This window comes from Triticum aestivum, chromosome 6D, assembly GCF_018294505.1.
Source record: "Triticum aestivum cultivar Chinese Spring chromosome 6D, IWGSC CS RefSeq v2.1, whole genome shotgun sequence".
Taxonomy (NCBI): Eukaryota; Viridiplantae; Streptophyta; class Magnoliopsida; order Poales; family Poaceae; genus Triticum; species Triticum aestivum.
In genome coordinates this window covers 43,097,959-43,125,014 of record NC_057811.1, presented here as the reverse complement: position 1 = coordinate 43,125,014, position 27,056 = coordinate 43,097,959, and the positions used below count along the sequence as shown (strand labels likewise).

Below are 27,056 nucleotides of genomic sequence, written 5' to 3'. Positions count from 1 at the left end.
GTTTCGCAACATCTACAGACGACGCTGAGGTCCAGCACACCGAGCGGTGCATTAAGGACATAAGCCTTCTGTGCAGCAATGAGGACAATCCTCAGTTTACGGACCCAGTCCGCATAATTGCTACTACCAACTTTCAACTAAATTTTCTCTAGGAACATATCTTAAACAGTAGAACTAAAGCGTATGACATAATTTGCAAAGATCTTTTGACTATGTTCATGATAATGAAGTTCATCTGATTATTGAACTCCCACTCAGATAAACATCCCTCTAGTCATCTAAGTGATACATGATCCGAGTCAAACTAGGCCGTGTCCGATCATCACGTGAGACGGACTAGTCATCATCGGTGAACATCTCCATGTTGATCGTATCTTCTATACAACTCATGCTCGACCTTTCGGTCTCTTGTGTTCCAAGGCCATGTCTGTACATGCTAGGCTCGTCAAGTCAACCTAAGTGTTTCGCATGTGTTCCGAGGCCATGTCTGTACATGCTAGGCTCGTCAACACCCGTTGTATTCGAACGTTAGAATCTATCACACCCGATCATCACGTGGTGCTTCGAAACAACGAACCTTCGCAACGGTGCACAGTTAGGGGGAACACGTTTCTTGAAATTTTAGTGAGGGATCATCTTATTTATGCTACCGTCGTTCTAAGCAAATAAGATGTAAACATGATAAACATCACATGCAATCAAATAGTGACATGATATGGCCAATATCATTTTGCTCCTTTGATCTCCATCTTCGGGGCACCATGATCATCTTTGTCACCGGCATGACACCATGATCTCCATCATTGTGTCTTCATGAAGTTGTCACGCCAACGATTACTTCTACTTCTATGGCTAACGCGCTTAGCAATAAAGTAAAGTAATTTACATGGCGTTATTCAATGACACGCAGGTCATACAAAAAATAAAGACACCTCCTATGGCTCCTGCCGGTTGTCATACTCATCGACATGCAAGTCGTGATTCCTATTACAAGAATATGATCAATCTCATACATCACATATATCATTCATCACATCTTCTGGCCATATCACATCACATAGCACATGCTGCAAAAACAAGTTAGACGTCCTCTAATTGTTGTTGCAAGTTTTTACGTGGCTTGTATAGGTTTCTAGCAAGAACGTTTCTTACCTACGTAAGACCACAACGTGATATGCCAATTTCTATTTACCCTTCATAAGGACCCTTTTCATCGAATCCGTTCCGACTAAAGTGGGAGAGACAGACACCCGCTAGCCACCTTATGCAACTAGTGCATGTCAGTCGGTGGAACCTGTCTCACGTAAGCGTACGTGTAAGGTCGGTCCGGGCCGGTTCATCCCACAATGCCGCCGAAACAAGATAAGACTAGTAGCGGCAAGAAGAATTGGCAACATCTACGCCCACAACTACTTTGTGTTCTACTCGTGCATAGAAACTACGCATAGACCTAGCTCATGATGCCACTGTTGGGGAACGTAGCAGAAATTCAAAAATTTCTACGCATCACCAAGATCAATCTATGGAGTAATCTAGCAACGAAGGGAAGGGGAGTGCATCTACATACCATTGTAGATCGCGATGTGGAAGCGTTGCAAGAACGTGGATGAGGGAGTCGTACTCGTAGCGATTCAGATCGCGGTTGATTCCGATCTAAGCACCAAAGAACGGTGCCTCCGCGTTCAACACACGTGCAGCCCGGTGACGTCTCCCACGCCTTGATCCAGCAAGGAGAGAGGGAGAGGTTGGGGAAGACTCCATCCAGCAGAAGTACGACGGCGTGGTGGTGATGCAGGAGCGTGGCAATCCCGCAGGGCTTCGCCAAGCACCGCGGGAGAGGAGGAGGAGGGAGAGGGGTAGGGCTGCGCCGAAAGAGAGACGTTCTCGTGTGTATGGCAGCCCCAAAACCCCAATATATATAGGGGAGAGGACGGCTGCGCCCCCATCTAGGGTTCCCCCCCCCCCCCAAGGGGTGCGGCCAGCCCTAGATGGGGCTTGGGGGGCGGCCAAGGGGTGGAGAGAGGGGGGCGCCCCACTAGATGGGCCTTAGGCCCATCCGAGACTAGGGTTTCCCCCTTTCCGCCCTTTCCTGCGCCCTGGGCCTCTTGTGGGGGGGCGCACCAGCCCACCTGGGGCTGGTCCCCTCCTACACTTGGCCCACGCAACCCTCTGGGGCCGGTGGCCCCACCTGGTGGACCCCCGGGACCCTCCCGGTGGTCCCGGTACATTATCGATATCACCCGAAACTTTTCCGGTGACCAAAACAGGACTTCCCATATATAAATCTTTACCTCTGGACCATTCCGGAACTCCTCGTGACGTCCGGGATCTCATCCGGGACTCCGAACAATATTCGGTAACCACGTACATACTTTCCCTATAACCCTAGCGTCATCGAACCTTAAGTGTGTAGACCCTACGGGTTCGGGAACCATGCAGACATGACCGAGACGTTCTCCGGTCAATAACCAACAGCGGGATCTGGATACCCATGTTGGCTCCCACATGTTCCACGATGATCTCATCGGATGAACCACGATGTCGGGGATTCAATCAATCCCGTATACAATTCCCTTTGTCTATCGGTATGTTACTTGCCCGAGATTCGATCGTCGGTATCCCGATACCTTGTTCAATCTCGTTACCGGCAAGTCTCTTTACTCGTTCCGTAACTCACATCATCCCGTGATCAACTCCTTGGTCACATTGTGCACATTATGATGATGTCCTACCGAGTGGGCCCAGAGATACCTCTCCGTTTACACGGAGTGACAAATCCCAGTCTCGATTCGTGCCAACCCAACAGACACTTTCGGAGATACCTGTAGTGCACCTTTATAGCCACCCAGTTACGTTGTGACGTTTGGTACACCCAAAGCATTCCTACGGTATCCGGGAGTTGCACAATCTCATGGTCTAAGGAAATGATACTTGACATTAGAAAAGCTCTGAGCAAACGAACTACACGATCTTGTTCTAGGCTTAGGATTGGGTCTTGTCCATCACATCATTCTCCTAATGATGTGATCCCGTTATCAACGATATCCAATGTCCATGGTCAGGAAACCGTAACCATCTATTGATCAACGAGCTAGTCAACTAGAGGCTTACTAGGGACATGGTGATGTCTATGTATCCACACATGTATCTGAGTTCTATCAATACAATTCTAGCATGGATAATAAACGATTATCATGAACAAGGAAATATAATAATAACCTATTTATTATTGCCTCTAGGGCATATTTCCAACAACTTCAGGATATTCTTGACCGCTGTCCAGTGTTCCATGCCGGGATTACTTTGGTACCTTCCTACCAAACTTACGGCAAGGTTTACATCAGGTCTGGTACACAGCATGGCATACATAATAGACCCTATGGCCGAGGCATAGGGGATGACACTCATCTTTTCTCTATCTTCTGCCGTGGTCGGGCATTGAGCCATGCTCAATTGCACACCTTGCAATACAGGCAAGAACCCCTTCTTGGACTGATCCATATTGAACTTCTTCAATATCTTGTCAAGGTACGTACTCTGTGAAAGACCAATGAGGCGTCTTGATCTATCTCTATAGATCTTGATGCCTAATATATAAGCATCTTCTCCAAGGTCCTTCATTGAAAAACACTTATTCAAGTAGGCCTTTATACTTTCCAAGAATTCTATATCATTTCCCATCAATAGTATGTCATCCACATATAATAAGAGAAATGCTACAGAGCTCCCACTCACTTTCTTGTAAACACAGGCTTCTCCATAAGTCTGTGTAAACCCAAACGCTTTGATCATCTCATCAAAACGAATGTTCCAACTCCGAGATGCTTGCACCAGCCCATAGAAGGAGCGCTGGAGCTTGCATACCTTGTTAGCATTCTTAGGATCGACAAAACCTTCCGGCTGCATCATATACAATTCTTCCTTAAGAAAGCCGTTAAGGAATGCCGTTTTGACGTCCATTTGCCATATCTCATAATCATAGAATGCGGCAATTGCTAACATGATTCGGACGGACTTCAGCTTCACTACGGGTGAGAAAGTCTCATCGTAGTCAACCCCTTGAACTTGTCGATAACCCTTAGCGACAAGTCGAGCCTTATAGATGGTCACATTACCATCCGTGTCTGTCTTCTTCTTAAAGATCCATTTATTTTCTATGGCTCACCGATCATCGGGCAAGTCAGTCAAAGTCCATACTTCGTTTTCATACATGGATCCTATCTCGGATTTCATGGCTTCTAGCCATTTGTCGGAATCCGGGCCCGCCATCGCTTCTTCATAGTTCGAAGGTTCACCGTTGTCTAACAACATGATTTCCAGGACAGGGTTGCCATACCACTCTGGTGCGGAACGTGTCCTTGTGGACCTTCGAAGTTCAGCAGTAACTTGATCCGAAGCTTCATGATCATCATCATTAACTTCCTCCCCAGTCGGTGTAGGCACCACAGGAACATCTTCCCGCGCTGCGCTACTTTCCGGTTCGGAAGGGGTGACTATCACCTCATCAAGTTCCACTTTCCTCCCACTCACTTCTTTCGAGAGAAACTCTTTCTCCAGAAAGGACCCATTCTTGGCAACAAAGATCTTGCCTTCGGATCTGAGGTAGAGGTATACCCAATGGTTTCCTTAGGGTATCCTATGAAGACGCATTTTTCCGACTTGGGTTCGAGCTTTTCAGGTTGAAGTTTCTTGACATAAGCATCGCATCCCCAAACTTTTAGAAACGACAGCTTAGGTTTCTTCCCAAACCATAATTCATACGGTGTCGTCTCAACGGATTTCGATGGAGCCCTATTTAAAGTGAATGCGGCAGTCTCTAAAGCATAGCCCCAAAATGAGAGCGGTAGATCGGTAAGAGACATCATAGATCGCACCATATCCAATAGAGTGCGATTACGACGTTCGGACACACCGTTTCGCTGAGGTGTTCCAGGCGGCGTGAGTTGTGAAACGATTCCACATTTCCTTAAGTGCGTACCAAATTCGTGACTTAAATATTCTCCACCACGATCTGATCGTAAGAACTTTATTTTCCTGTCACGTTGATTCTCAACCTCACTCTGAAATTCCTTGAACTTTTCAAAGGTTTCAGACTTGTGTTTCATTAGGTAGACATACCCATATCTACTTAAGTCATCAGTGAGAGTGAGAACATAACGATATCCTCCGCGAGCCTCAACACTCATTGGACCGCACACATCGGTATGTATGATTTCCAATAAGTTGGTTGCTCGCTCCATTGTTCCGGAGAACGGAGTCTTGGTCATCTTACCCATGAGGCATGGTTCGCACGTGTCAAATGATTCGTAATCAAGAGACTCCAAAAGTCCATCTGCATGGAGCTTCTTCATGCGTTTGACACCAATGTGACCAAGGCGGCAGTGCCACAAGTATGTGGGACTATCGTTATCAACTTTACATCTTTTGGTATTCACACTATGAATATGTGTAACATCACGTTCGAGATTCATCAAGAATAAACCATTGACCAGCGGGGCATGACCATAAAACATATCTCTCATATAAATAGAACAACCATTATTCTCGGATTTAAATGAGTAGCCATCTCACATTAAACGAGATCCAGATACAATGTTCATGCTCAAAGCTGGCACTAAATAACAATTATTGAGGTTTAAAACTAATCCCGTAGGTAAATGTAGAGGCAGCGTGCCGACGGCGATCACATCGACCTTGGAACCATTCCCGACGCGCATCGTCACCTCGTCCTTTGCCAGTCTCCGCTTATTCCGCAGTTCCTGTTTTGAGTTACACATATGAGCAACCGCACCGGTATCAAATACCCAGGAGCTACTACGAGTACTGGTAAGGTACACATCAATTACATGTATATCACATATACCTTTGGTGTTGCCGGCCTTCTTGTCCGCTAAGTATTTGGGGCAGTTCCGCTTTAAGTGACCACTTCCCTTGCAATAAAAGCACTCAGTCTCAGGCTTGGGTCCATTCTTTGACTTCTTCCCGGCAACTGGCTTACCGGGCGCGGCAACTCCCTTGCCGTCCTTCTTGAAGTTCTTCTTACCCTTGCCTTTCTTGAACTTAGTGGTTTTATTCACCATCAACACTTGATGTTCCTTTTTGATCTCCACCTCCGCTGATTTCAGCATTGAATACACCTCAGGAATGGTCTTTTCCATCCCCTGCATATTGAAGTTCATCACAAAGCTCTTGTAGCTTGGTGGAAGCGACTGAAGGATTCTGTCAATGACCGCGTCATCCGGGAGATTAACTCCCAGCTGAGACAAGCGGTTGTGTAACCCAGACATTCTGAGTATGTGCTCACTAACAGAACTATTTTCCTCCATTTTACAGCTGAAGAACTTGTCAGAGACTTCATATCTCTCGACCCGGGCATGAGCTTGGAAAACCATTTTCAGCTCTTCGAACATCTCATATGCTCCATGTTTCTCAAAACGCTTTTGGAGACCCGGTTCTAAGCTGTAAAGCATGCCACACTGAACGAGGGAGTAATCATCAGCACGTGATTGCCAAGCGTTCATAACGTCTTGGTTTTCTGGGATGGGTGCTTCACCTAGCGGTGCTTCTAGGACATAATCTTTCTTGGCAGCTATGAGGATGATCCTCAGGTTCCGGACCCAGTCCGTGTAGTTGCTGCCATCATCTTTCAGCTTGGTTTTCTCTAGGAACGCGTTGAAGTTGAGGACAACGTGGGCCATTTGATCTACAAGACATATTGTAAAGATTTTAGACTAAGTTCATGATAATTAAGTTCATCTAATCAAATTATTCAATGAACTCCCACTCAGATAGACATCCCTCTAGTCATCTAAGTGAAACATGATCCGAGTTAACTAGGCCGTGTCCGATCATCACGTGAGACAGACTAGTCAAGATCGGTGAACATCTCCATGTTGATCGTATCTTCTATACGACTTATGCTCGACCTTTCGGTCTTCCGTGTTCCGAGGCCATGTCTGTACATGCTAGGCTCGTCAAGTTAACCTAAGTGTATTGCGTGTGTTCCGAGGACATGTATGTACATGCTAGGCTCGTCAACACCCGTTGTATGCGAACGTTAGAATCTATCACACCCGATCATCACGTGGTGCTTCGAAACAACGAACCTTCGCAACGGTGCACAATTAGGGGGAACACTTTCTTGAAATTATTATAAGGGATCATCTTACTTACTACCGTCGTTCTAAGCAAATAAGATGCAAAACATGATAAACATCACATGCAATCAAATAGTGACATGATATGGCCATTATCATTTTGCTCCTTTGATCTCCATCTTCGGGGCGCCATGATCATCTTCGTCACCGGCATGACACATGATCTTCATCATCATGATCTCCATCATTCTGTCTTCATGAAGTTGTCATGCCAACGATTACTTCTACTTCTATGGCTAACGCGTTTAGCAATAAAGTAAAGTAATTTACATGGCGTTATTCAATGACACGCAGGTCATACAAAAAATAAAGACAACTCCTATGGCTCCTGCCGGTTGTCATACTCATCGACATTCAAGTCGTGATTCCTATTACAAGAATATGATCAATCTCATACATCACATATATCATTCATAACATCTTCTGGCCATATCACATCACAAGGCACATGCTGCAAAAACAAGTTAGACGTCCTCTAATTGTTGTTGCAAGTTTTTACGTGGCTTGTATAGGTTTCTAGAAAGAACGTTTCTTACCTACGTAAAACCACAACGTGATATGCCAATTTCTATTTACCCTTCATAAGGACCCTTTTCATCGAATCCGTTCCGACTAAAGTGGGAGAGACAGACACCCGCTAGCCACCTTATGCAACTAGTGCATGTCAGTCGGTGGAACCTGTCTCACGTAAGCGTACGTGTAAGGTCGGTCCGGGCCGCTTCATCCCACAATACCGCCGAAAGAAGATAAGACTAGTAGTGGTAAGAAAAATGGACAACATCTACGCCCACAACTGCTTTGTGTTCTACTCGTGCATAGTAACTACGCATAGGCCTGGCTCATGATGCCACTGTTGGGGATCGTAGCAGAATTTTAAAATTTCCTACGCATCACCAAGATCCATCTATGGAGTATACTAGCAACGAGGGGAAGGGAGTGCATCTACATACCCTTGTAGATCGCGAGCGGAAGCGTTCAAGTGAACGGGGTTGATGGAGTCGTACTCGCCGTGATCCAAATCACCGATGACCGAGTGCCGAACGAACGGCACCTCCGCGTTTAACACACGTACGGAGCAGCGACGTCTCCTCCTTCTTGATCCAGCAAGGGGGAAGGAGAGGTTAATGGAGATCCAGCAGCACGACGGCGTGGTGGTGGAAGTAGCGGGGATCCCGGCAGGGCTTCGCCAAGCACAAGCGGGAGGGAGAGGTGTTGCAGGGGGAGAGGGAGGCGCCAGGGGCTGTGTTGTTGCTGCCCTCCCTCCCCCCCCACTATTTATAGGGCCCCTGGGGGGGCGCCGGCCACCCTGGAGATCCCATCTGAGGGGGGGCGGCGGCCAAGGGGGTGGCTTGCCCCCCAAGGTAAGTGGGGCGCCCCCCACCCCTAGGGTTTCCAACCCTAGGCGCAGGGGGAGGCCCAAGGGGGGCGCCCCAGCCCACTAAGGGCTGGTTCCCTTCCCACTTCAGCCCATGGGTCCCTCCTGGATAGGTGGCCCCACCCGGTGGACCCCCGGAACCCTTCCGGTGGTCCCGGTACAATACCGATAACCCCCGAAACTTTCCCGGTGGCCGAAACTGGACTTCCTATATATAATTCTTCACCTCCGGACCATTCCGGAACTCCTCGTGACGTCCGGGATCTCATCCGGGACTCCGAACAACTTTCGGGTTTCCACATACTAATATCTCTACAACCCTAGCGTCACCGAACCTTAAGTGTGTAGACCCTACGGGTTCGGGAGACATGCAGACATGACCGAGACGCCTCTCCGGTCAATAACCAACAGCGGGATCTGGATACCCATGTTGGCTCCCACATGTTCCATGATGATCTCATCGGATGAACCATGATGTCGAGGATTCAATCAATCCCGTATACAATTCCCTTTGTCAATCGGTACGTTACTTGCCCGAGATTCGATCGTCGGTATCCCAATACCTTGTTCAATCTCGTTACCGGCAAGTCACTTTACTCGTACCGTAATGCATGATCCCGTGGCTAACTCCTTAGTCACATTGAGCTCATTATAATGATGCATTACCGAGTGGGCCCAGAGATACCTCTCCGTCATACGGAGTGACAAATCCCAGTCTCGATCCGTGTCAACCCAATAGACACTTTCAGAGATACCCGTAGTGTACCTTTATAGTCACCCAGTTACCTTGTGACGTTTGGTACACCCAAAGCACTCCTACGGCATCCGGGAGTTACACGATCTCATGGTCTAAGGAAAAGATACTTGACATTGGAAAAGCTCTAGCAAACGAACTACACGATCTTTTGTGCTATGCTTAGGATTGGGTCTTGTCCATGACATCATTCTCCTAATGATGTAATCCCGTTATCAATGACATCCAATGTCCATAGTCAGGAAACCATGACTATCCGTTGATCAACGAGCTAGTCAACTAGAGGCTCACTAGGGACACGTTGTGGTCTATGTATTCACACATGTATTACGATTTCCGGATAACACAATTATAGCATGAACAATAGACAATTATCATGAACAAGGAAATATAATAATGATCATTTTATTATTGCCTCTAGGGCATATTTCCAACACGAGAAACCTGCATCCACGTTCATCTTGACATCATGGTGCTTAGGTGGAAGCCATCCGATCGGTGACGGGTCCGCGCGCCTTCCATTCATTACATGCAGGTCCCTGGAGATTACATGCAGGTCCTTGGGGCGGGATTTCCTCTCTGGGATCATCTCAAGATCAGCTAGGAACTTGTTGACAAAGATGTGAGTGCTCAGAGGACTCTGGAACTGGTTGTCATGTATAGCTCGGCGTCTCGCCCACCATATAGCCCACATTGTTACCAAGACTCGTGCTAGGTCCGCTGTGGGTAAAGTGTCGACAAGCCAAAGCATCCAGAGCTTTGCGTCTTCCATCCTGTTCGAGATGATAGTCTCTGTAAGGTCCTCATCGGTGAGGGCCCAAACACATCGAGCCATGCGGCAATCAAAAAGAGAATGGCGCCATGTATCCAGTGCCGCATGACAAATGGAGCACTCTGCCGAATCAGCCATACTTCTGTGCTTACGTACCTCTCCTGTAGGGATGGAGCACTTGGCCTCTCCAAGCGAAGACACGAACTTTCGAAGGTACTGTTGCTCCCCAGAGTTTGGACCAAGACCGACGATCTGCTTTGACGTGCGAGTGTCCCTCATTATGTTCTAGCCAATCTGTGTGTTGCTGTTTAGTAGAGGAGAGCAACTTATACGCAGACTTGACTGTGAAAATGCCCTTGCGTTCATAGTGCCATGACCATAAATCTTGGCGTACCCGAGAGCTGAGAGGGATGTTTAGGATTGCTTCCTTATCCATCGGGTAGAAGTGCTCTTCTAGCACGTCACTTTCCCATGATGAGGTGATGGGATTAATAAGCTCCGAGACCATCTGCGGCGGGTTCGGCGATTTTGGGCACACCGGTCGCAATTTGAAATCTCGTGGTATCCAATTATCTAACCAGATGTTGGTGTCCTTGCTGGATCCAATCCGTTTGACAAGCCCAAGTTTTAATGTGTCTCTGCCTTCCACTAGAGATCGCCAGACTTGTGATGGATTCATGTCCAACTCTGCATCAAGGATCGAAGAGGTAGGGTAATAAACAGCCTTAAGAATCCGGGCACTTAGGGAGTTTGGTTCCTGTAGGAGACGCCATGCTTGCCGCGCAAGCAAGGCAAGATTGAAAAGCTCGATGTCGCGGAATCCCATGCCCCCCATGAACTTCGGCTGTGTCATAACTTCCCAGGAGACCCAAGCAGTCTTCCTCTCGCCATTTTTTTCTCCCCACCAGAATTTCCTCAAGATGCCATTGATGTGCTGACACAAGCCGCGGGGTAGCTTGAAGCATGCCATAGAGTATGTAGGGATTTCTTGAGCAACGGACTTGATAAGCACCTCCTTTCCCCCAACAGAAAGGGCCTTCTCCATCCAGCCTTGTACTTGCTTCCAAATTCTGTCCTTAAGATACTTGAAGGATCCTTCCTTGGCTCTACCTACATCGGCAGGGAGACCCAGATATTTGTCGGACAGTTTCTCATTTTGGACTTCAAGGACTAGCTTGATCTCTTGTCTCAAGGTTTCCGAGCAGCCCTTGCTGAAAAATATGGAAGATTTGTCCTTGTTGATGCGCTGCCCTGAAGCCGCACAATATCTTTGGAGGAGGCTATCAACTCTGTTTGTCATCTCAGGTGTAGCATTGAAGAATAAAAGACTATCATCGGCAAATAGTAAGTGATTTACCTGACGGGCGCCAGGTGCCACTGTGATTCCATTAATAACCTCATCTGGCAATGTGGATTTCAGAAGACAGGAAAGCCCTTCAGCGGCTAGTAAAAACAAATATGGAGATATAGGACAACCTTGCCTGAGCCCTCGGGATGGTCTGAACTCCTCTTGCTTTCCTCCATTAAAGATGACCAAAAAAGAGACGGACGTGACACACCTCATCACTGTTTGTCTAAAGCGAGGGCTGATCCCCAGTTTGAGCATTACTCTTTCCAGATAACTCCACTCGAGCCTATCATACGCTTTCATCATATCAAGTTTTAAGGCACAAAACCTGTTACCCTTCAGCTTCCTCGTTTTCATATAATGGAGACATTCATAGGCAGATATGAAATTGTCCGTAATAAGATGTCCTGGTACGAATGCTGACTGTTCTTCGGAGATGATATCGGGGAGAATCAGCTTGAGCCGATTAGCCAACGCCTTGGATGCAATCTTGTAGATCACATTACAGAGGCTTATCGGTCGAAACTGTGCTAAATTGTTTGGACTAGCAACCTTGGGAATTAAAACAATGAACGTTTTGTTGATCTCCTCCGGGGAATCGTCTCCATCAAGAACGCGAAGCACCATAGCAGTAACCTCATCACCGCACAACTCCCAGTGACGCTGAAAAAAGTGTGCAAGGAAGCCGTCAGGCCCTGGGGCCTTTGTTGGGAACATCTGAAACAAAGCCGCTTTCACCTCGGCGTTGCTATACTGTGCATTGAGGGAGGCGTTCATGGCTGCGTCTACCCTGGATGGTATGTGAGAGAGGACCTCCTCGATTCCCACTATATTTTCTGAAGCATAAAGATTGCTGTAGAAGGATGTAGCCACCTCCGCCATCTCATGCTCCTCCTGGCAGATGGATCCATCAACCCGTTGTAGCTCAGCTATGTGGTTCCTTGCTTTGCGAGCACTAGCTTTGCGATGAAAAAAATTGGTGTTACTATCTCCCTCTGCAAGCCACTGAATTCGCGCTCTCTGGCGCCACATGATCTCTTCCCTTAGACATAACTCGACCATGCATTTTTCCACCCGTTCCTCCTCAGCCGACGGTCCCATGCGGTTGGGGAGCGAGCGCAGCTCCTCAAGTTGCTTACGTAACCGGCGAAGTTTAGATCGGACTGCACCAAAGGTGGTTCGTCCCCAACTCTGTAGCCTGCCGGCAACCGAGGCCAATTTGTCCGATAATTCAGTGACGGTTTGGGCTCTCCCCGTCGAAGTCCAAGCTTCAGCTAGCACATCTCCGAACCGTGAATCACGCTCCCACATACACCCATAGCGGAACTGTTTTTGCTTTGCACGTATGCTTGTGTCCATCAATTCAATCTCTAGGAGAATTGGGCAGTGGTCCGATTTTGCTGCGGTAAGATGCTCAAGAGAGGCAAACGGGAATAGAATAGACCAGCAAGACGAGGCCAAAGCTCGGTCTAAGCGAACACGGCAAAAATATCCTCCGGCAACTTTCTTCTCTCATGTCCAATCCAATCCACGGTATCCCAGGTCCGCTAAACCGCACACATCAACAGCTTCTCTGAACGCGTCAATCTGTGAACTGTCACGTTCATTAGAGCCATGTTGCTCCTCAGGCCTCAAGATCTCATTAAAATCACCTATACACATCCATGGAAGGGTGCTCTCTCCCCTTGATCGTTTCATGGTATTCCAGGTCTTGTACCGCAGGCTCCTGGGCCGAACGCCCTGGTGAGTGGGGGCCACGCCACTCCCTTACTCCTTTCCTTCGACCGCCTAAAAGGACTACTTGGCGGTCGCCGCTTCGAAAAGAAAGGCGGGGAGTCCAACCTAGGATTCTCGCGGCGGCGGCGACTCGTGACGAGCGGACTTACCGGGGCGATCCGGCGAGGTGAGGTGAGGCGACGTCGCCATCAGGCATCCATCCGATCCCCGCTCTCTCCACCCACGCCTCGCGTCGTCTGATCCTTCCTTTGCTTCGCAGCGCCGACAACGCCCGCTGCCTACTCGACAAAATGCCTCCTAGAGGGAATCCGCGAAAGAGTGCGCCGCCGGTGACCATCACCGACCAAATCAGCGCCCTCCCCGACCAGATGCTCCACCATGTGCTCTCCTTCCTCCCAGTGCAGGCGGCCGTGCGGACGTGCGTGCTCGCCCGGCGCTGGCGACACCTTTGGAAGTCCACTACGGGCCTGCGCATCGTCGGCCTAGATGAGGACAAGTATGTCAAAGTTCAAGACATCCGGAAGTTCATGAACCATCTTCTGGTCCTGCATGAGCGCACCCACCTAGGCACTGTTGAGATCAAATTCGATCATTATGATGATGATGGTGACGTGCGCTATGTGAACCTATGGACCCGTTTTGCTATGATGTGCAAAGTTCGGGCGCTCACGCTTCATATCCTTGACGATGGTTACCTCGCCCTAGACGACCTGCCTCTTGTCTCTCGGCATCTGGGAACATTGGACCTTCAAAGTGTAGCCCTACGAAAGTCCTTGCTTGATTTTGCTAGCTGTCCAGCATTGAAGGATCTGAAGATGAATGATTGTGAAATCAATGCTGATAGGATATCATCCCGTTCCCTAAAGCATTTGAGCATCACTTTTTGCCGCTCTGACTCAGATTGCCGGGTCCGTATTTCTGCTCCCGGCCTCGTGTCTCTAAAACTAGAAGACTTTATTGGTATGACCCCTTCTCTTGAAGACATGGGTTTGCTAGAAGCTGCCTGTGTGAATCTTGGCAATGGATGCAAAGATGTCTGTTTGAATTATGACTCTGGTGTTTTCTGTGGAGCTAATGATGATACATGTAAGAATTGTGTTCCTATTAGTGATGACTGCAGCAGCAATTGTGTGCTTCTGGGTGGTATCTCAAGTGCTAAACACCTCAAGTTGATGTCTGAAATAGGAAAGGTATGTCACTTGTCTTGTAACTCTTTCATAGTTAACCCTTTTTTTGTGTCGCACTATCTACGTATTTAGTAAGTTATGTATCACCTCCAATTGAGGGTTCTTAGATCATGATCTCACATTCTCCGTTAGGATTACTTAATTTGTTTACCTTTTGTATTTTCTACCCAGTTCGTTTTCACAAGAGATCTGGAACACTGCCCTGCATTTAGTAAGTTAAAGACATTAGTACTCAATGAGTATTGGTGTGAGGCTCCTGACTTGGATCCACTGGCATGCATTCTGAAAAATTCGCCAGTTCTAGAGAAGCTCACTCTTCAACTATTTTCTGAGGTATTAAACTTATAAATGGACAATTGCTGCGCTGTTAAAGTTATTATCAGTTATCCATATTTGTTGAATGTTTATGCTTGTCTTAGGGACCAAATCATGAAGTGGAAATGGAAGGAAGCTACTGTTGCATGGAGAGACCGTCTGCAATATCAGAGCACCTTAACATAGTTGAAGTCAAGTGTAATGTGGTGGACAAGAGGATTCTCAAAATTTTGAGGTTCCTGTGTGCATTTAACATACGTAAGCTAACTAATGGCACTTTGCATATACTCCGTATTGTGAAATTAGCTTCCATATGTCAGAAAGAAACTAATAGAGCAAGCAGTGAATAAGAAAATCATGGAATATGTAGGAACCGTTTGTAGGGTGCCAAATTGTTTGAGGCAATGCAAAATCTGGACCGCATCTGGTGACTCACAAAAGGGAAAACCAATATAATCCATTTTGTTGGCAAAGGATATTTCATCTAACCGTGTCACGGCAGAAACAATAAGTGTAACAGAACATGTGGTCTTGTTGATTAGTTCTGGTCTTGTGGGCACTGGCACAAATGTCTGAATTGATTGGTTCAGGGTAGTGAAGTATCTTCACATGTTGCTTAGCTCTGAATTGTAACTCAAATGTTTGCGGTAAAACAATATTTGACTCGTTGTGTTTTTGAATAGTAGGTACTAGTGAATAGCAATTTTTATTGCCTCGATAAATATAAGCAGTTGTTGCACTTATGGGCTAAATTATTCAGCGCCCGATTTGCTTGTGATTCATCACTTTGTTCCTAGGAAGTCTTAATAGTCCACATAAGATTTTCTTGAGAAACAAAAGTCTGTTCATAAGCATGTCTAGGACTAGTAGTGTATGCCGTAATTTCTTATTTCACAATCCCCTTGCCACGAAATTGCTAATGACATTTTCCGCATTCCAATTGGGGAGCAGTTTAACCAGATGTTTTACTGTTAGATTATCAGCTAAGAAATGGCCGTATCAAATATAATCAAAGTTTGTCCCCAAATCCATATTAAGATAAGTTGCACCTGGTAAAGTGAATCTCCATACTTTCTGAACTCTGTTCTGGTATCTTAATTTTCATAGTCAAGTAACTGGGCGTTTTTTACTTCTGCAGATACAACAAACTCTTACATTATCTTTTCATTTCTGTACAGGATTCAATTTCTAGCAAAGGTGAGAAGACTTGGTTTGACGGTTCATATGCCATGACTTGACTATTCAGAAATGCAACGCTTAAGCATATATGTGGCAAGAGTGTTTCCATCTTCGTGTCTTTGTGCGCATCATATCTGAGTTCTTTCCGTGTATAGTCCGCAGTATACAGCCTATGAACTTTATACCGCCCAGTTGGTTGTGGGGCTTGGTTTCCTATTACAGTTTTGGTTCATGCTGAATTTATTCAGCTCTTCGACTGGCCAGTGCTAGCTTAGCGTTTCTTTTCGGCTTTGGTGCATTAACTTGTTCTGTTATGGTGTGATCCTTTTATTTTATCTCCCTGTTAAGATCTTTATGTTTGGAATAGCGAACATGGCGTGTTCATTTACAGATATTGCAGTTTTTGGCTGGGCGCCATCGATCCGGATGTTTGTTCCATGTTCTGCACACCTAGGCAGAGAAAACTGAAAATGAAATGCGGCAGCTCTGAACATATGTTACCAGCAATGGGAGGGATATCCGCCCAGCAGTTGCTGCTCTCAGACTAGCCGTCCATTCTGGAATCAAATGGTCCAATTCGGTTGCTGCAACCATACTGTTTCTCCACACTATTGACGTCGGTGTCACGGTCTCAGTTGTCCCCAATGGCGGCCTAGGCAAGTAGACAGTGCATTGGCCTCTCACGATCAACCGCGGGTGATAGCTACTAGTCTTCGCCTCCTCACGCCCATATCCCGAATGTTTGCTGCAGTAATAGCAAGCTACGTCTAATAAACCTCTGTAGCTCATCTTCAGGAAGGTCACACCTGCAACAACTTTTAGCAATATGAATTGAGTAATTACCTGCTCGCATACCAATAGGAAGAGCAGTCTCCATGCAAATGTTTGGATTCTAGGGTCCAAAGTCTTTGAGTTCTCAGACCTGCTTTAAAATGTTAGAAACCAGCATAGGAGGAGGTGTGGGCTAGTTGTTGGGACTTGGGAGTGATCTGAAGGTCCTGAAAGCTGGGTATTGCATTTGCCTGTAGGAGTTAAGTCCCAACAGAGGATATCTGACTCTGTCATCCCGAATTATTGGAGTGTTCAAAATTGTAGAAGTAGTAGGCTGAGCAAACAGCGGATTAATGGGAGCATGGTTGCAATTTTTCTGATTATGAAGCCATGAATCTTTCACCATGGCAGGATAAACAAACTGGGATGTTGAATAATCAAATGATTGTACACTTCTGACCATGAAGAGCACCAAGGGGTGCTCCACACAGATATATTGCCTTGGGTGAGTTCGTAAGAGCAATGAATTTTAAGCTTAGGCATAACTTTAAGAAGAGAGGTCCAAAAACCTGATTTTGGTACGGAAGAGCTGGTCAACCAAATACAAGAATTAGGGAAGTATAAGGCCTTAAGGATGCACTGAAGATGAGACGAAGGGGCTTCAACAATTCTCCAAGCGACATTAAGAGTTAAAGCTTGATTCATTGCAAGTTCCTAATCCCCAGGCACCCCTCTTTCTTTTGAAGTGTGGATGTCTTTCCAAGCTTTGAGACAAAGAGCTTTAGAGGTAGAAATATCTTTGATCCTAGTCCACCAAAAGGTTGTAATGATGTTTCCAAGCTTTGAGACAAAGAGCTTTAGAGGTAGAAATATCTTTGATCCTAGTCCACCAAAAGGTTGTAATGATGGCAGTAAGCTTAGCTATGAACTTCTTGGAAAGCATAATGTTGGCCATGTAATATATAGGCATAGAGGAAAGCATGTGCTGCACAAAACGTTTTGGGGTAGCTACCGCCACAGCCCTCGACATTGGTGATAGGATCTATAGGCTACCGTCATGACTGTTGGCTCTAGACTTCTGCCACATCAATGTGGTTAGTGGTCTTGGTCCAAGGGCTACCACCATTGACTATGGCGGTAGCTTGTCTACCCTACGTCGCTGCGTGTGGCGATAGAAAAAAGTCAAATCTTGAAATATATTAGAAACTAGGGTGATTTGTTACTGATATTGTCACTAAAGGTCAAAGCAGTGATTTTGGCCTCACACAAGCCAAACATCCGGAGCGCACCAAGGCCCTTGTGTCTCTGAGCTGAGTGTAGCCGAAGACCACACCAAGTATTCGAAGCACGCCAATGAGCAAAGGCAGCCTGCGCTAAGCGCTGCCATCGAAGACCGGAGCGCCACAAGGTCCAAACGCCGCATTGCCTCTGCAGCCACAACGACTGCCATCGCCGCGAAGCCAGGGCTGCCGCCCACAAGCTGGACCGCCATTTTTTGCCGTTGCCAGTCGAGCAACCCCTCTGTCACCGTTCGCTACATGAGCTTATCTTGGCAGCGTCATTCGGGAAGGATAGGAGGTGGAGAAGAGGGGTGGCGGCTCCCGAGCTGCCATGAAGGCGATGCACGTGACGTGGGAAAGGAAGACCGTGCATTTTAATGGACTTCTTCTTTTGCTTGGTATGTGTGTCCTTGGCGAAGACATCTTGACAGTGAGCACGATGCCACAAAATAAACATACCACACCCCTTGTGTCTGTATTGGTATGGTACCTGTGGCCAACTTAGCCATGATCGGTGAGCATATGGTGTTTTCGTCTAGGAGATCATTGGCTCTCGGATTTGGTGGATTGATGTATAGTGCTTTAGCCTATTTTTCATGGTGGTGGTATTGATGATGGTATCCGGCGTGTTTTGGTTAGAGATTCTCCCATTTCATCATCTCTAGTGTTAAAGGGGCTGGTGTTTGTATGTTACCTAATGAGGTTTTGTCCCCCGCTCCGGTTTGGAAACCATGTTCTGCGTTAACTCAATCAAATCTTACCAAAATTATGCGCTGCATGAACTCAATAAAATCTTACCAAAATCATGCCCTACATTAACTCAATATTTTTTTTACCAAAATCATGCCCTGCATAAACTCAATCAAATTTTACCAAAATCATGCGCTGCATTAAGTCAATCAAATCAAATATAATTATTACCAAAATCTCAACTAAATCAAAACTTTATTTGCCTACCTACCCATTCCCAAATCAAATCAAATCTTACCGAAAACGCAACTAAATCAAAAACTATTTTCTTGCCTTCTCTACACACACTCAAATCAAATCAAATATTACCAAAATCTAGAATATGGTGGGTGTAACGTATATATGGGACATGATTGGTGTTGAACCAATAGAATATGTATATCCCCGTTACAATGCACGGGCAATTTTTTTATGAGTAGCTAGTTATTAGAGATGATGACTTTAAACAACATTGATGTAACTTTTAGTTTTATAACAAAAAAAATTTGTTACTTTTTTTGTTTATTAAATTTAGTGTATTTCACTTAGTACTTAATAAATCAGATGTTTGCTAAAAAAATAAACTTATTTTGTCGTTGATCGTGACCAAATTTTAGGAAAAAAATATAGCCCAAAGATAATCCTCAAGCAATGTGGGTTCTAGGGAGAGTGGGGCCAACAAACCTCCAAATAAGTAATGTATCCCTTTGAGCATTTGTATATGAAATAAAAGTTTTCCTAAAATGAACTAAAGGTGGGTTGTTTATCACAAAGGAAAAAAATCAGCCAATACACAGTGTTCCACGCCCATGCAACTAGGCAATTTGTTCATAATTCCAAACTAAGCATCTCAAACTCATGGTCCTTTTGGACTGATTTTATAATGTGGTGATCTTCTAAACATGGCATCACTTGTATACGAAACAAAAACTTAAAATATTCATGTTGGTCACCCTTATAAAAAAAGGTTCAAATATTCTTGATCATGATTATATATTTGCTTTAATGATATAACTCTTATGCGTCCAAATTCAAAATATTCGTGCAGAATAAATGTCCATGTATATAAAATTTTCCATGTTTTTGGAAAAAGAAGGTTGTTGTATGAAAAGTAAAAAAACATAAAGACTTTGTGATGGGAACAATTTTCAGTAAAAATCCTCGAACAATATTAGAACCAGCTATGAACAAATTTATTCAGAAAGAAGAATAGTTGTGATGAAACAAGAAACGTCTCGTGAACATTTATTTCGGCCCGTGGAAAAAATATTTCGGGTAACGGGATCATTTTTAGCACTAAGTTGAACAATTATTGCAACCAGCTACGGACAATATGTTTTATGAAATGGCTAAAATTATAAAATAAAAAATTGAACGATAAAGATTTAGGAAAATGAACTAATGAAGACAGACAGAAAGAAAAATATTTAAAAAGCTTGCCGAAGAAAACGAATCGAACGTTTTGGAGATGGGCTGGCCCATGAGGCAGGTGGTTTTCCGTTCCTATATAGCCTTTCTCCTGGAGCCCAGCCTCCCTTTGAAGGTGAGGTGAGGCGGGTCCGCCCATCTTCCGATTCTCCTGGCGGCGGCGACTTACCGGCGAGGTGAGGGTGAGGCGGCTCCGCCGCAAGTCATGCATCTGTCCATCTCATCCCATTTTCTCCGCCCTGCCGCCGTCTGATCCTTTCTTGCCTCGCAGCGCCGACGACGTAATGACTCCTAGGAAGAAGCGCAAGAGTGCGCCGCCGGTGCCCGTGACCGTGAGCGCCGCCGACCGCATCGGCGCCCTCCCCGACAGTCTCCTCCAGCACGTGCTCTCCTTCCTCCCGGCGCAGGAGTCCGTCCGGACGTGCGTGCTCTCCCGGCGCTGGCGCCACCTTTGGAAGTCCACGAGAGCACTGCGCATCGTCGGCCTCGACAGCCGGGAGCCTGCCAGCGTCGAGGACCTCCGGGTGTTCGTGGACCATCTGCTGATGCTGCGCGACCGCACCGACCTAGAAAGTGTCGAGATGAGATTCCATAGTTGCTCCGAAGGCGAGGTGCCCTATGTGAGCCTATGGACCCGTTTCGCCCTCATGTGCAAAGTTCGGGCGCTCGCCGTTGAAATCTCTCATGCATATTTCTACCCGGACGACCTGCCTCTTGCCTCTCGGTACCTGAAAACACTGGACCTTTATGGTCTAGGCCTGCAGAAGGCATTTCTTGATTTTGCTGGCTGTCCAGCGTTGGAGGATCTGAAGATGAGTGAGTGTAACATCTCTGTCGATAGGATGTCATCACCTTCCCTGAAGCATTTGAGCATCACTGGTTGCCTCTCCGATTTGCGTGCCCGGCTCCGCATTTCTACTCCGGGCCTTGTCTCTTTGAAGCTCGATGACTTTTTCGGTAAAACCCCTTTCCTTGAAAACATGGAGTTGCTACAGATCGCATGTGTGAATCTTGGCAAAAGCTTCAGCGATGTCTGTATGAATTATAACTCCGGTGTCTTCTGTGGAGATAATAAGAATGGATGTGTCAATTGTCTTTCACATAACGATGGCAGCAGCGGTTGCGTGCTTCTGGGTGGGATCTCAAGTGCTAAACATCTTGAATTGATATCTGAATCGAGCAAGGTATGACACTTTGTCTTTAACTCCTTTATTTATGGTTATACCTCTTTTGTGTTCCACTATCTATATCAGTTATGGAAAATCGGAGATAAAAAAATTACATATGCATCACCACTAAGCTGGGTGTCTTAGATGTGAATGTGATCATCTCACATTCTCAGTAAGGATTACTTGATTCAGTTACTTTTTGTATTTTCTTTCCAGTTCATTTTCACAAGAGATTTGAAATGCTGCCCTACATTTAGTAAGTTAAAGACTTTATTACTCAATGAGTACTGGTGCGAGGCTCCGGACTTGGATCCACTAGCTTGCATTCTGAAAAATTCACCAGTTCTAGAGAAGCTCACTCTTCAACTTTTTTCAAAGGTATAAATCTTTTAACTAGATAACTGTTGCAGTGTTAAAAGTTATTATCGGTTATCTATCTTGGTTCAATGTTTTTTCTTAATGACAATAGGGACCAACTCATAAAGTGGAAATGAAAGGAAGCTACAGTCCAATGGAGGGACCATCTGCAATATCAGAGCACCTTAACATAGTTGAAGTCAAGTGTAATGTGGTCGACGAGAAGATTCTCAAAGTCTTGAAGTTCTTATCTGCATTTAACATACGTAAGCTAACTAATGACTCTTTACATGATCTCTATGTGCTTAAATTAGCTTTCATATGTGGGAATGAAACTAATAAGAAAGCCGGTAGTAAATAGAAAACAAATTATGTATGAAAACAGTTTGTAGGGATCTATTATTATTTAGTATACTGTTAAGACGATAGAATACGAACGGCTGAGATTCACTAGTATAAAATTCCGATATTGTACGGTTGAGATTTGTAAAATATATAGGAACTCACAGCACGTAAATCTAATTGGCTAGAAATAATTCAGTCGGCCCATTGTTGTTTCCGGATGGCACTTGTAATGTAAGCCAAGACCAATTAGCTTACGGTAGGATGAGACCTACATAGACACTAACTGGATCAGTTTAGTTATTACTACTGGATCCTTCCCAATTTAATTAGTACTCGGCTTCTTCAAACTGAATAGATTAGGTAATAAATAACCAATTGCACGCACGTACGTGGTAGATCCATACGAAAAATTGCCTTGTTATTTTTTATGAATGCACTATATTTATATGAGAAAAATGTGCAAACTACAATATCATAATTAGTTTTTCTTGTGAATATCATAATTATTTTTATGGGAAAAAAACCTACACAGTCAAAAGTTGCGGGTACATATGTTAGGCTGAAAAGTCAAATTATATTTATTCTATAGAACAGAAAGATCAACATGGCTTCTTTAAACGGCAACAATGTAAATTACAACACACAATAATTCAAGGGAAAAAAGGATCTGCATGGCTTATTTTTTGACTACCAACCGATAAGATGAGATACGTAGTGGCGGAGAAAATAATTTCAACATAACATCTGCTTGTTCCTTCTGCTAATAAAAAGTTAGGGAACATTTTTTAGTTGTATCAAGATGCATGTGTTTGAAACAATAAGAAAAGAGTTCAGTACAATGAAGACCAGCATAAAAAATCATGGATTTGGTTGCTAATAGAGTCCATGGAGCGATGACATAAATATCGTGTAAATAATGCATGAGATAGCACAGGAAGAATCTATGGGTTCATGCCAATGTCATGTGTATGCAAGTGAGCGTGCATATGAAGGATGCAGATAATATATAGTGGCAGCAACTATGCATATTGAAAGCAACAAATGATGTAGATTATATGGTAAGTCATTTTACATATGCTGAACAATACAACAAAGCAAAAACAAACCCAAGACAAGTTGTGAACCATCTAGCTAGAGACCTAGAGTTAGTCCATAATTTCTCAAAAGGGTAATGCCAAAGTTTTAAATAGCGGGCTATACCATTTAGTGGTGGCTCAGCGAGAAGCAATGCAAAACTATCGTGGAGCTATAGCGTGAAGCTAAACCTATTTAGTTTTTTTAAATCATGAAAAATAGAAAAAATAAGCATGCAATCAGACATCATATATGATATATCCCATATACTTGAAATACACATTTTACCAATGGCTTTGTCGAACTCACTTGCGTCCCTCCTCTAGCTGTAGCGGCTTAGCGGCGCTAAATGCATGAGTTCAAATTTAGTGCTATAGCGGGAATTATAGATGTCTTCTCGTCATTCTCAGTTTAGTGTTAAATGTGCATTGTTTGGTTATCAACCAAGTAGCAGCCAAAATATCAAAGGCTGACAAAATTTTGGTGGGGTATATTTTGGCACCAATCAAACATACCAAAAAAAATCATGGACTGAATAAAATACATGCAATAGAATGTTGCTAGCATGGTTTTTAATATATAAAAGGTATATTGATTAGTCAAGTAAATTAGTTGCATTTTATCCTAAGCATTTCTTTCCATAGTACTATTATGTAAAATACTACATACGGATATTCAAATAAACAATAGTCAAAGTCGCAGAGACCATTTCAAAATTAAATTGACATATCTAACATTCTATATGAATCTAGCCACGCAAATGCGTGGGTCAGTCTGCTAGTTCCGATTGTTTGAGATATGGAAAATCTGGATCAAGCCTGGCCAGGCTCGGAAATGAAACCGATATAATCCGTTTTGTTGCCAAAGGATGTTCAATATATGTGTTGCCAGAACAGCGAGTATAACACAATATGGACTTGTTGATTAGTTCTGCTTTTATTCGGCACTAGCACACATGTCTGAATTCATTAATTTAGAGTAGTTATACAGTAGTATCTTCACATGCTGACATATTAGTTCAGAACAGTAACGTAAATGTCTGCAGTCATATAATATTTTTGACTCATTGCATTTGTTGAATGGTTGGTGCTAATCGATATCAAGTTTTTTTTGGCTCACTGGCTCAAAGCAGCTTCTTGCCCTTATGGGCTAAATTATTCGGCACCCAGTTTGCCTTTGTCAAGCGCTAAATTATTCGCCATTTCTGTAGACTTGCCTACGAATTCATTACGGTTTATGTAACATATTTCTTCAGAAATAAAAGTCCATACGTAACATTGTAGTAATGTATGTGATGATTGCATATTTCACATTTCCTTTGCCGTGAAATTGCTTATAGCGTTTTCCGCCTTCTCATTCGGGAGTAGTTTAGCTAAACGTTTGTGTGTTAGATTATCAAATATAATGGAAGTTTGTGCCTAGATTCATGTTAAATAAGTTGCATCTGGTAAAGTGAATCTCTTTCATACATAACGAGCCTTGTTCCAGTATCTTCATTTTCATTGTCAAGTAGCCGTGCATTGTGTACATTTGCAGACACATCAGACTTATCTTTTTCATTGTGTACAGGATTCGTTTTTTTGTAAGGGTGAGAAGATCTGGGTTGTCGATGGACTTACCGGCCCTTGACTATTCAGGAATGGAAGGCGTAAGTATGCTGCGACAAGGTTTCCATCATTTTGGCGCATGTGCATCTGATGCCAATTAATTCTACTGAACAAAGGATTAATTTAGAATTCACAACATATAACTTGTGAACTCTAGACCATCTATCGAGCTGGACTTGGTTTTATGGTATCTTGTAATTTCTGTTGCACTTTCAGTTCATGATGAATTTATTGTTGTTGGACTGGTTAATAATTAATACTCGTTTGCATGTCTTTTTTGGCTTCGGTGCATAACTTGTTGTGTTATGAATTTATTCCCTCTTTCTTATTATCCCTATTTGATTTCCACAAACTTTGCTGGCCCAGAGGGGAGGTGGCACCCTTGGACGTGGCGTCTTGGGGAGTGCCATGCCATTCGGAGACCCTTTCTTCAGTGGGCTCCTTGTCTAGTCATCACAGATTCATACCCACGACTTTCTCCTCGGCAAGCACATCCTCGATGCCTCGAAGTGTTGCTCCCCTTTTGCCCCCACACACTTGAACAATAGACACATATGATGTTCTCGCGCGGCATTATTAATGGTCTCCACTTCCCTCCCATTTTGATCCTTGTTCTCGCATGGTATCTTCCACCGTGTAGAAGCATTGGACTCTAGCAGCCATTTCCCCCAATGAATATCTGAGAAAAAGGTTGGTTCTCTATCTCTTCAGGCTCTCCACACCATTTAGATTCTACAATGACATAATTTGTATAATGTCACAAGTTTACTCCACGAAAAGTTGTGGCATCACATGGGATATGGTACCAAGGGAACAAGATCAACCATTGTCTGTCTCTTAACTAAGAGATTAGCCAAGAGCTTATTTTACCCTCTCAACGTTTTCCCTTTTCTACTTCAAGCTGATGTCATACATTTGTAGATACCTTAAGGAACTCTAGCCCGTTCCTTTCTATAACTATAATAAAACACTACTTAAACTTAACTCCTAATAATAAGTTTTAGGGTATTGGGCAACTAACTCACCTCCTAAATCTACCTAGAATATTGTACAACATTTTGCATTCGATCATGTCCCACTAATAGTTCACATCGACACTCACACACCACACTCGAGGCCCCCACCATTCTATTTGAATCAGGTTGGGTCGAATCCACAACCCGCCTTAATATTGTACAACATTGTTGGGTCTCAAATAGATATTTGGCCCATGGGCTCAGGCGCTCTACGGCTGCACTTCAAAAGACATCAAAGATTTGTGTGCCACCCTAAAATAGTGGGTTGGCAGAAGAACTCCAGCCCATCTACATGTGACCTTAAAAAAGGTTAACCAGATTTGAAGAAGGAAAATAGACCCCTCTCGACTCCGAAAAAAAGAACTTGAAAGAGACACAATCACTTTCCTCCAAAAAGTTATCACGGAAAAACCCTTTTTTAGAAACAAAGGGATAAAAGTGTGGGCTGCTATCAAAGGGGAAGAAAATACCAAATATTTCCACACATCGGCCTGGCAAAGACTTCGTAAGAACAAAATCGTTTGCCTTAACCACCAAGGTTTGAAATTCCACAAACAACTTTCAGAAAGCTACAATACTTAAGGAGTACTTCAAGGATAGCTAAAAAAGAGTATTTCAAGGACATCATCGGGATAGTTCTGCAAACAACTTGGAACTTTTCCCTCCTAAACTTTTACCCTTCTCCCATTCCCCAATGTCACAACCTCGACTCACCTTTTAAAGAAAATGAAATTAAGGATGCTTTAATCTCATTTGCAAAAAAATATGCTTTAATCTAGATGAACACCCTAGCTAGCCCAGGACCAAATATATGTCTTTTAGTTTATTATGTTATGCACTTTCTACCTTTCAAAGATGTATTATTGCCATCGTTGCTGATTTTTGTGAAAAGATCATGGACGATTACTCCATCTATGGAACTTCTTTCAATGATTGCTTGCAAAATCATAACTTGGTTTTTCTGAGATGTGAGGGGACTCAACATGTTTTGAACGGAGAGAAGTGTCACTTTATGGTGAATGAAGGTATTGTCCTTGGGCATAGAATCTCTGAAAGAGGTATTGAAGTTGATAGAGCTAAAGTTGAAGCTGTTGAGAAAATGCCTTACCCTAGAGATATAAGGGGTATACGAAGTTTCCTAGGTCATGCCGGTTTATATAGAAAATTCATTAAAGATTTTTGTAAAATATCTAGGACTCTTATCAATTCTTTATAGGAAGATTTTCCCTTACTTTTTGATGATGATTGTAAGGAAGACTTTGAAATCCTTAAGAAAACTTTCATTTATGTACCTCCTGATTGGAATTTGCATGTTCAAATCATGTGTGGTGCTAGCGGTTATGTTTAGGGGCTATTCTTAGGAAAATAGTTGATAAGAAATTGAATGTTATACATTATGCTAGTGACAAATTAGACAATGCTCAAATAAATTATGCTACTATCAAAATGTGTTTTT

General features: G+C 44.2%; 2 protein-coding genes across 2 annotated transcripts; both read left to right on the top strand.

Moving 5' to 3' along the window:
* The first annotated feature begins 13,164 nt into the window (after positions 1 to 13,164).
* On the top strand, positions 13,165 to 16,188 carry LOC123140991 (F-box protein At5g03100). The gene is made up of 5 exons (XM_044560245.1): positions 13,165 to 13,309; positions 13,403 to 14,333; positions 14,502 to 14,663; positions 14,750 to 14,903; positions 15,824 to 16,188. Exons 2-5 carry the CDS (start codon positions 13,434 to 13,436, stop codon positions 15,835 to 15,837), a joined length of 1,230 nt encoding a protein of 409 aa, XP_044416180.1. The 5' UTR covers positions 13,165 to 13,309; positions 13,403 to 13,433; the 3' UTR covers positions 15,838 to 16,188.
* A 3,970-nt stretch (positions 16,189 to 20,158) lies between these two features.
* LOC123140990 (MEIOTIC F-BOX protein MOF-like) lies at positions 20,159 to 24,770 on the top strand. The gene is made up of 5 exons (XM_044560244.1): positions 20,159 to 20,208; positions 20,304 to 21,216; positions 21,418 to 21,579; positions 21,671 to 21,824; positions 24,547 to 24,770. Exons 2-5 carry the CDS (start codon positions 20,317 to 20,319, stop codon positions 24,561 to 24,563), a joined length of 1,233 nt encoding a protein of 410 aa, XP_044416179.1. The 5' UTR covers positions 20,159 to 20,208; positions 20,304 to 20,316; the 3' UTR covers positions 24,564 to 24,770.
* Positions 24,771 to 27,056: the final 2,286 nt, after the last annotated feature.

Coding starts and splice junctions, on each gene's coding strand:
- LOC123140990 (XM_044560244.1), top strand. CDS start 20,317: ATGACTCCTAGGAAGAAGCGCAAGAGTGCGCCGCCGGTGCCCGTGACC. Junction 21,217..21,417: donor TGATATCTGAATCGAGCAAG/GTATGACACTTT, acceptor TTTTCTTTCCAG/TTCATTTTCACAAGAGATTT. Junction 21,580..21,670: donor CTCTTCAACTTTTTTCAAAG/GTATAAATCTTT, acceptor TAATGACAATAG/GGACCAACTCATAAAGTGGA.
- LOC123140991 (XM_044560245.1), top strand. CDS start 13,434: ATGCCTCCTAGAGGGAATCCGCGAAAGAGTGCGCCGCCGGTGACCATC. Junction 14,334..14,501: donor TGATGTCTGAAATAGGAAAG/GTATGTCACTTG, acceptor TTTTCTACCCAG/TTCGTTTTCACAAGAGATCT. Junction 14,664..14,749: donor CTCTTCAACTATTTTCTGAG/GTATTAAACTTA, acceptor TGCTTGTCTTAG/GGACCAAATCATGAAGTGGA.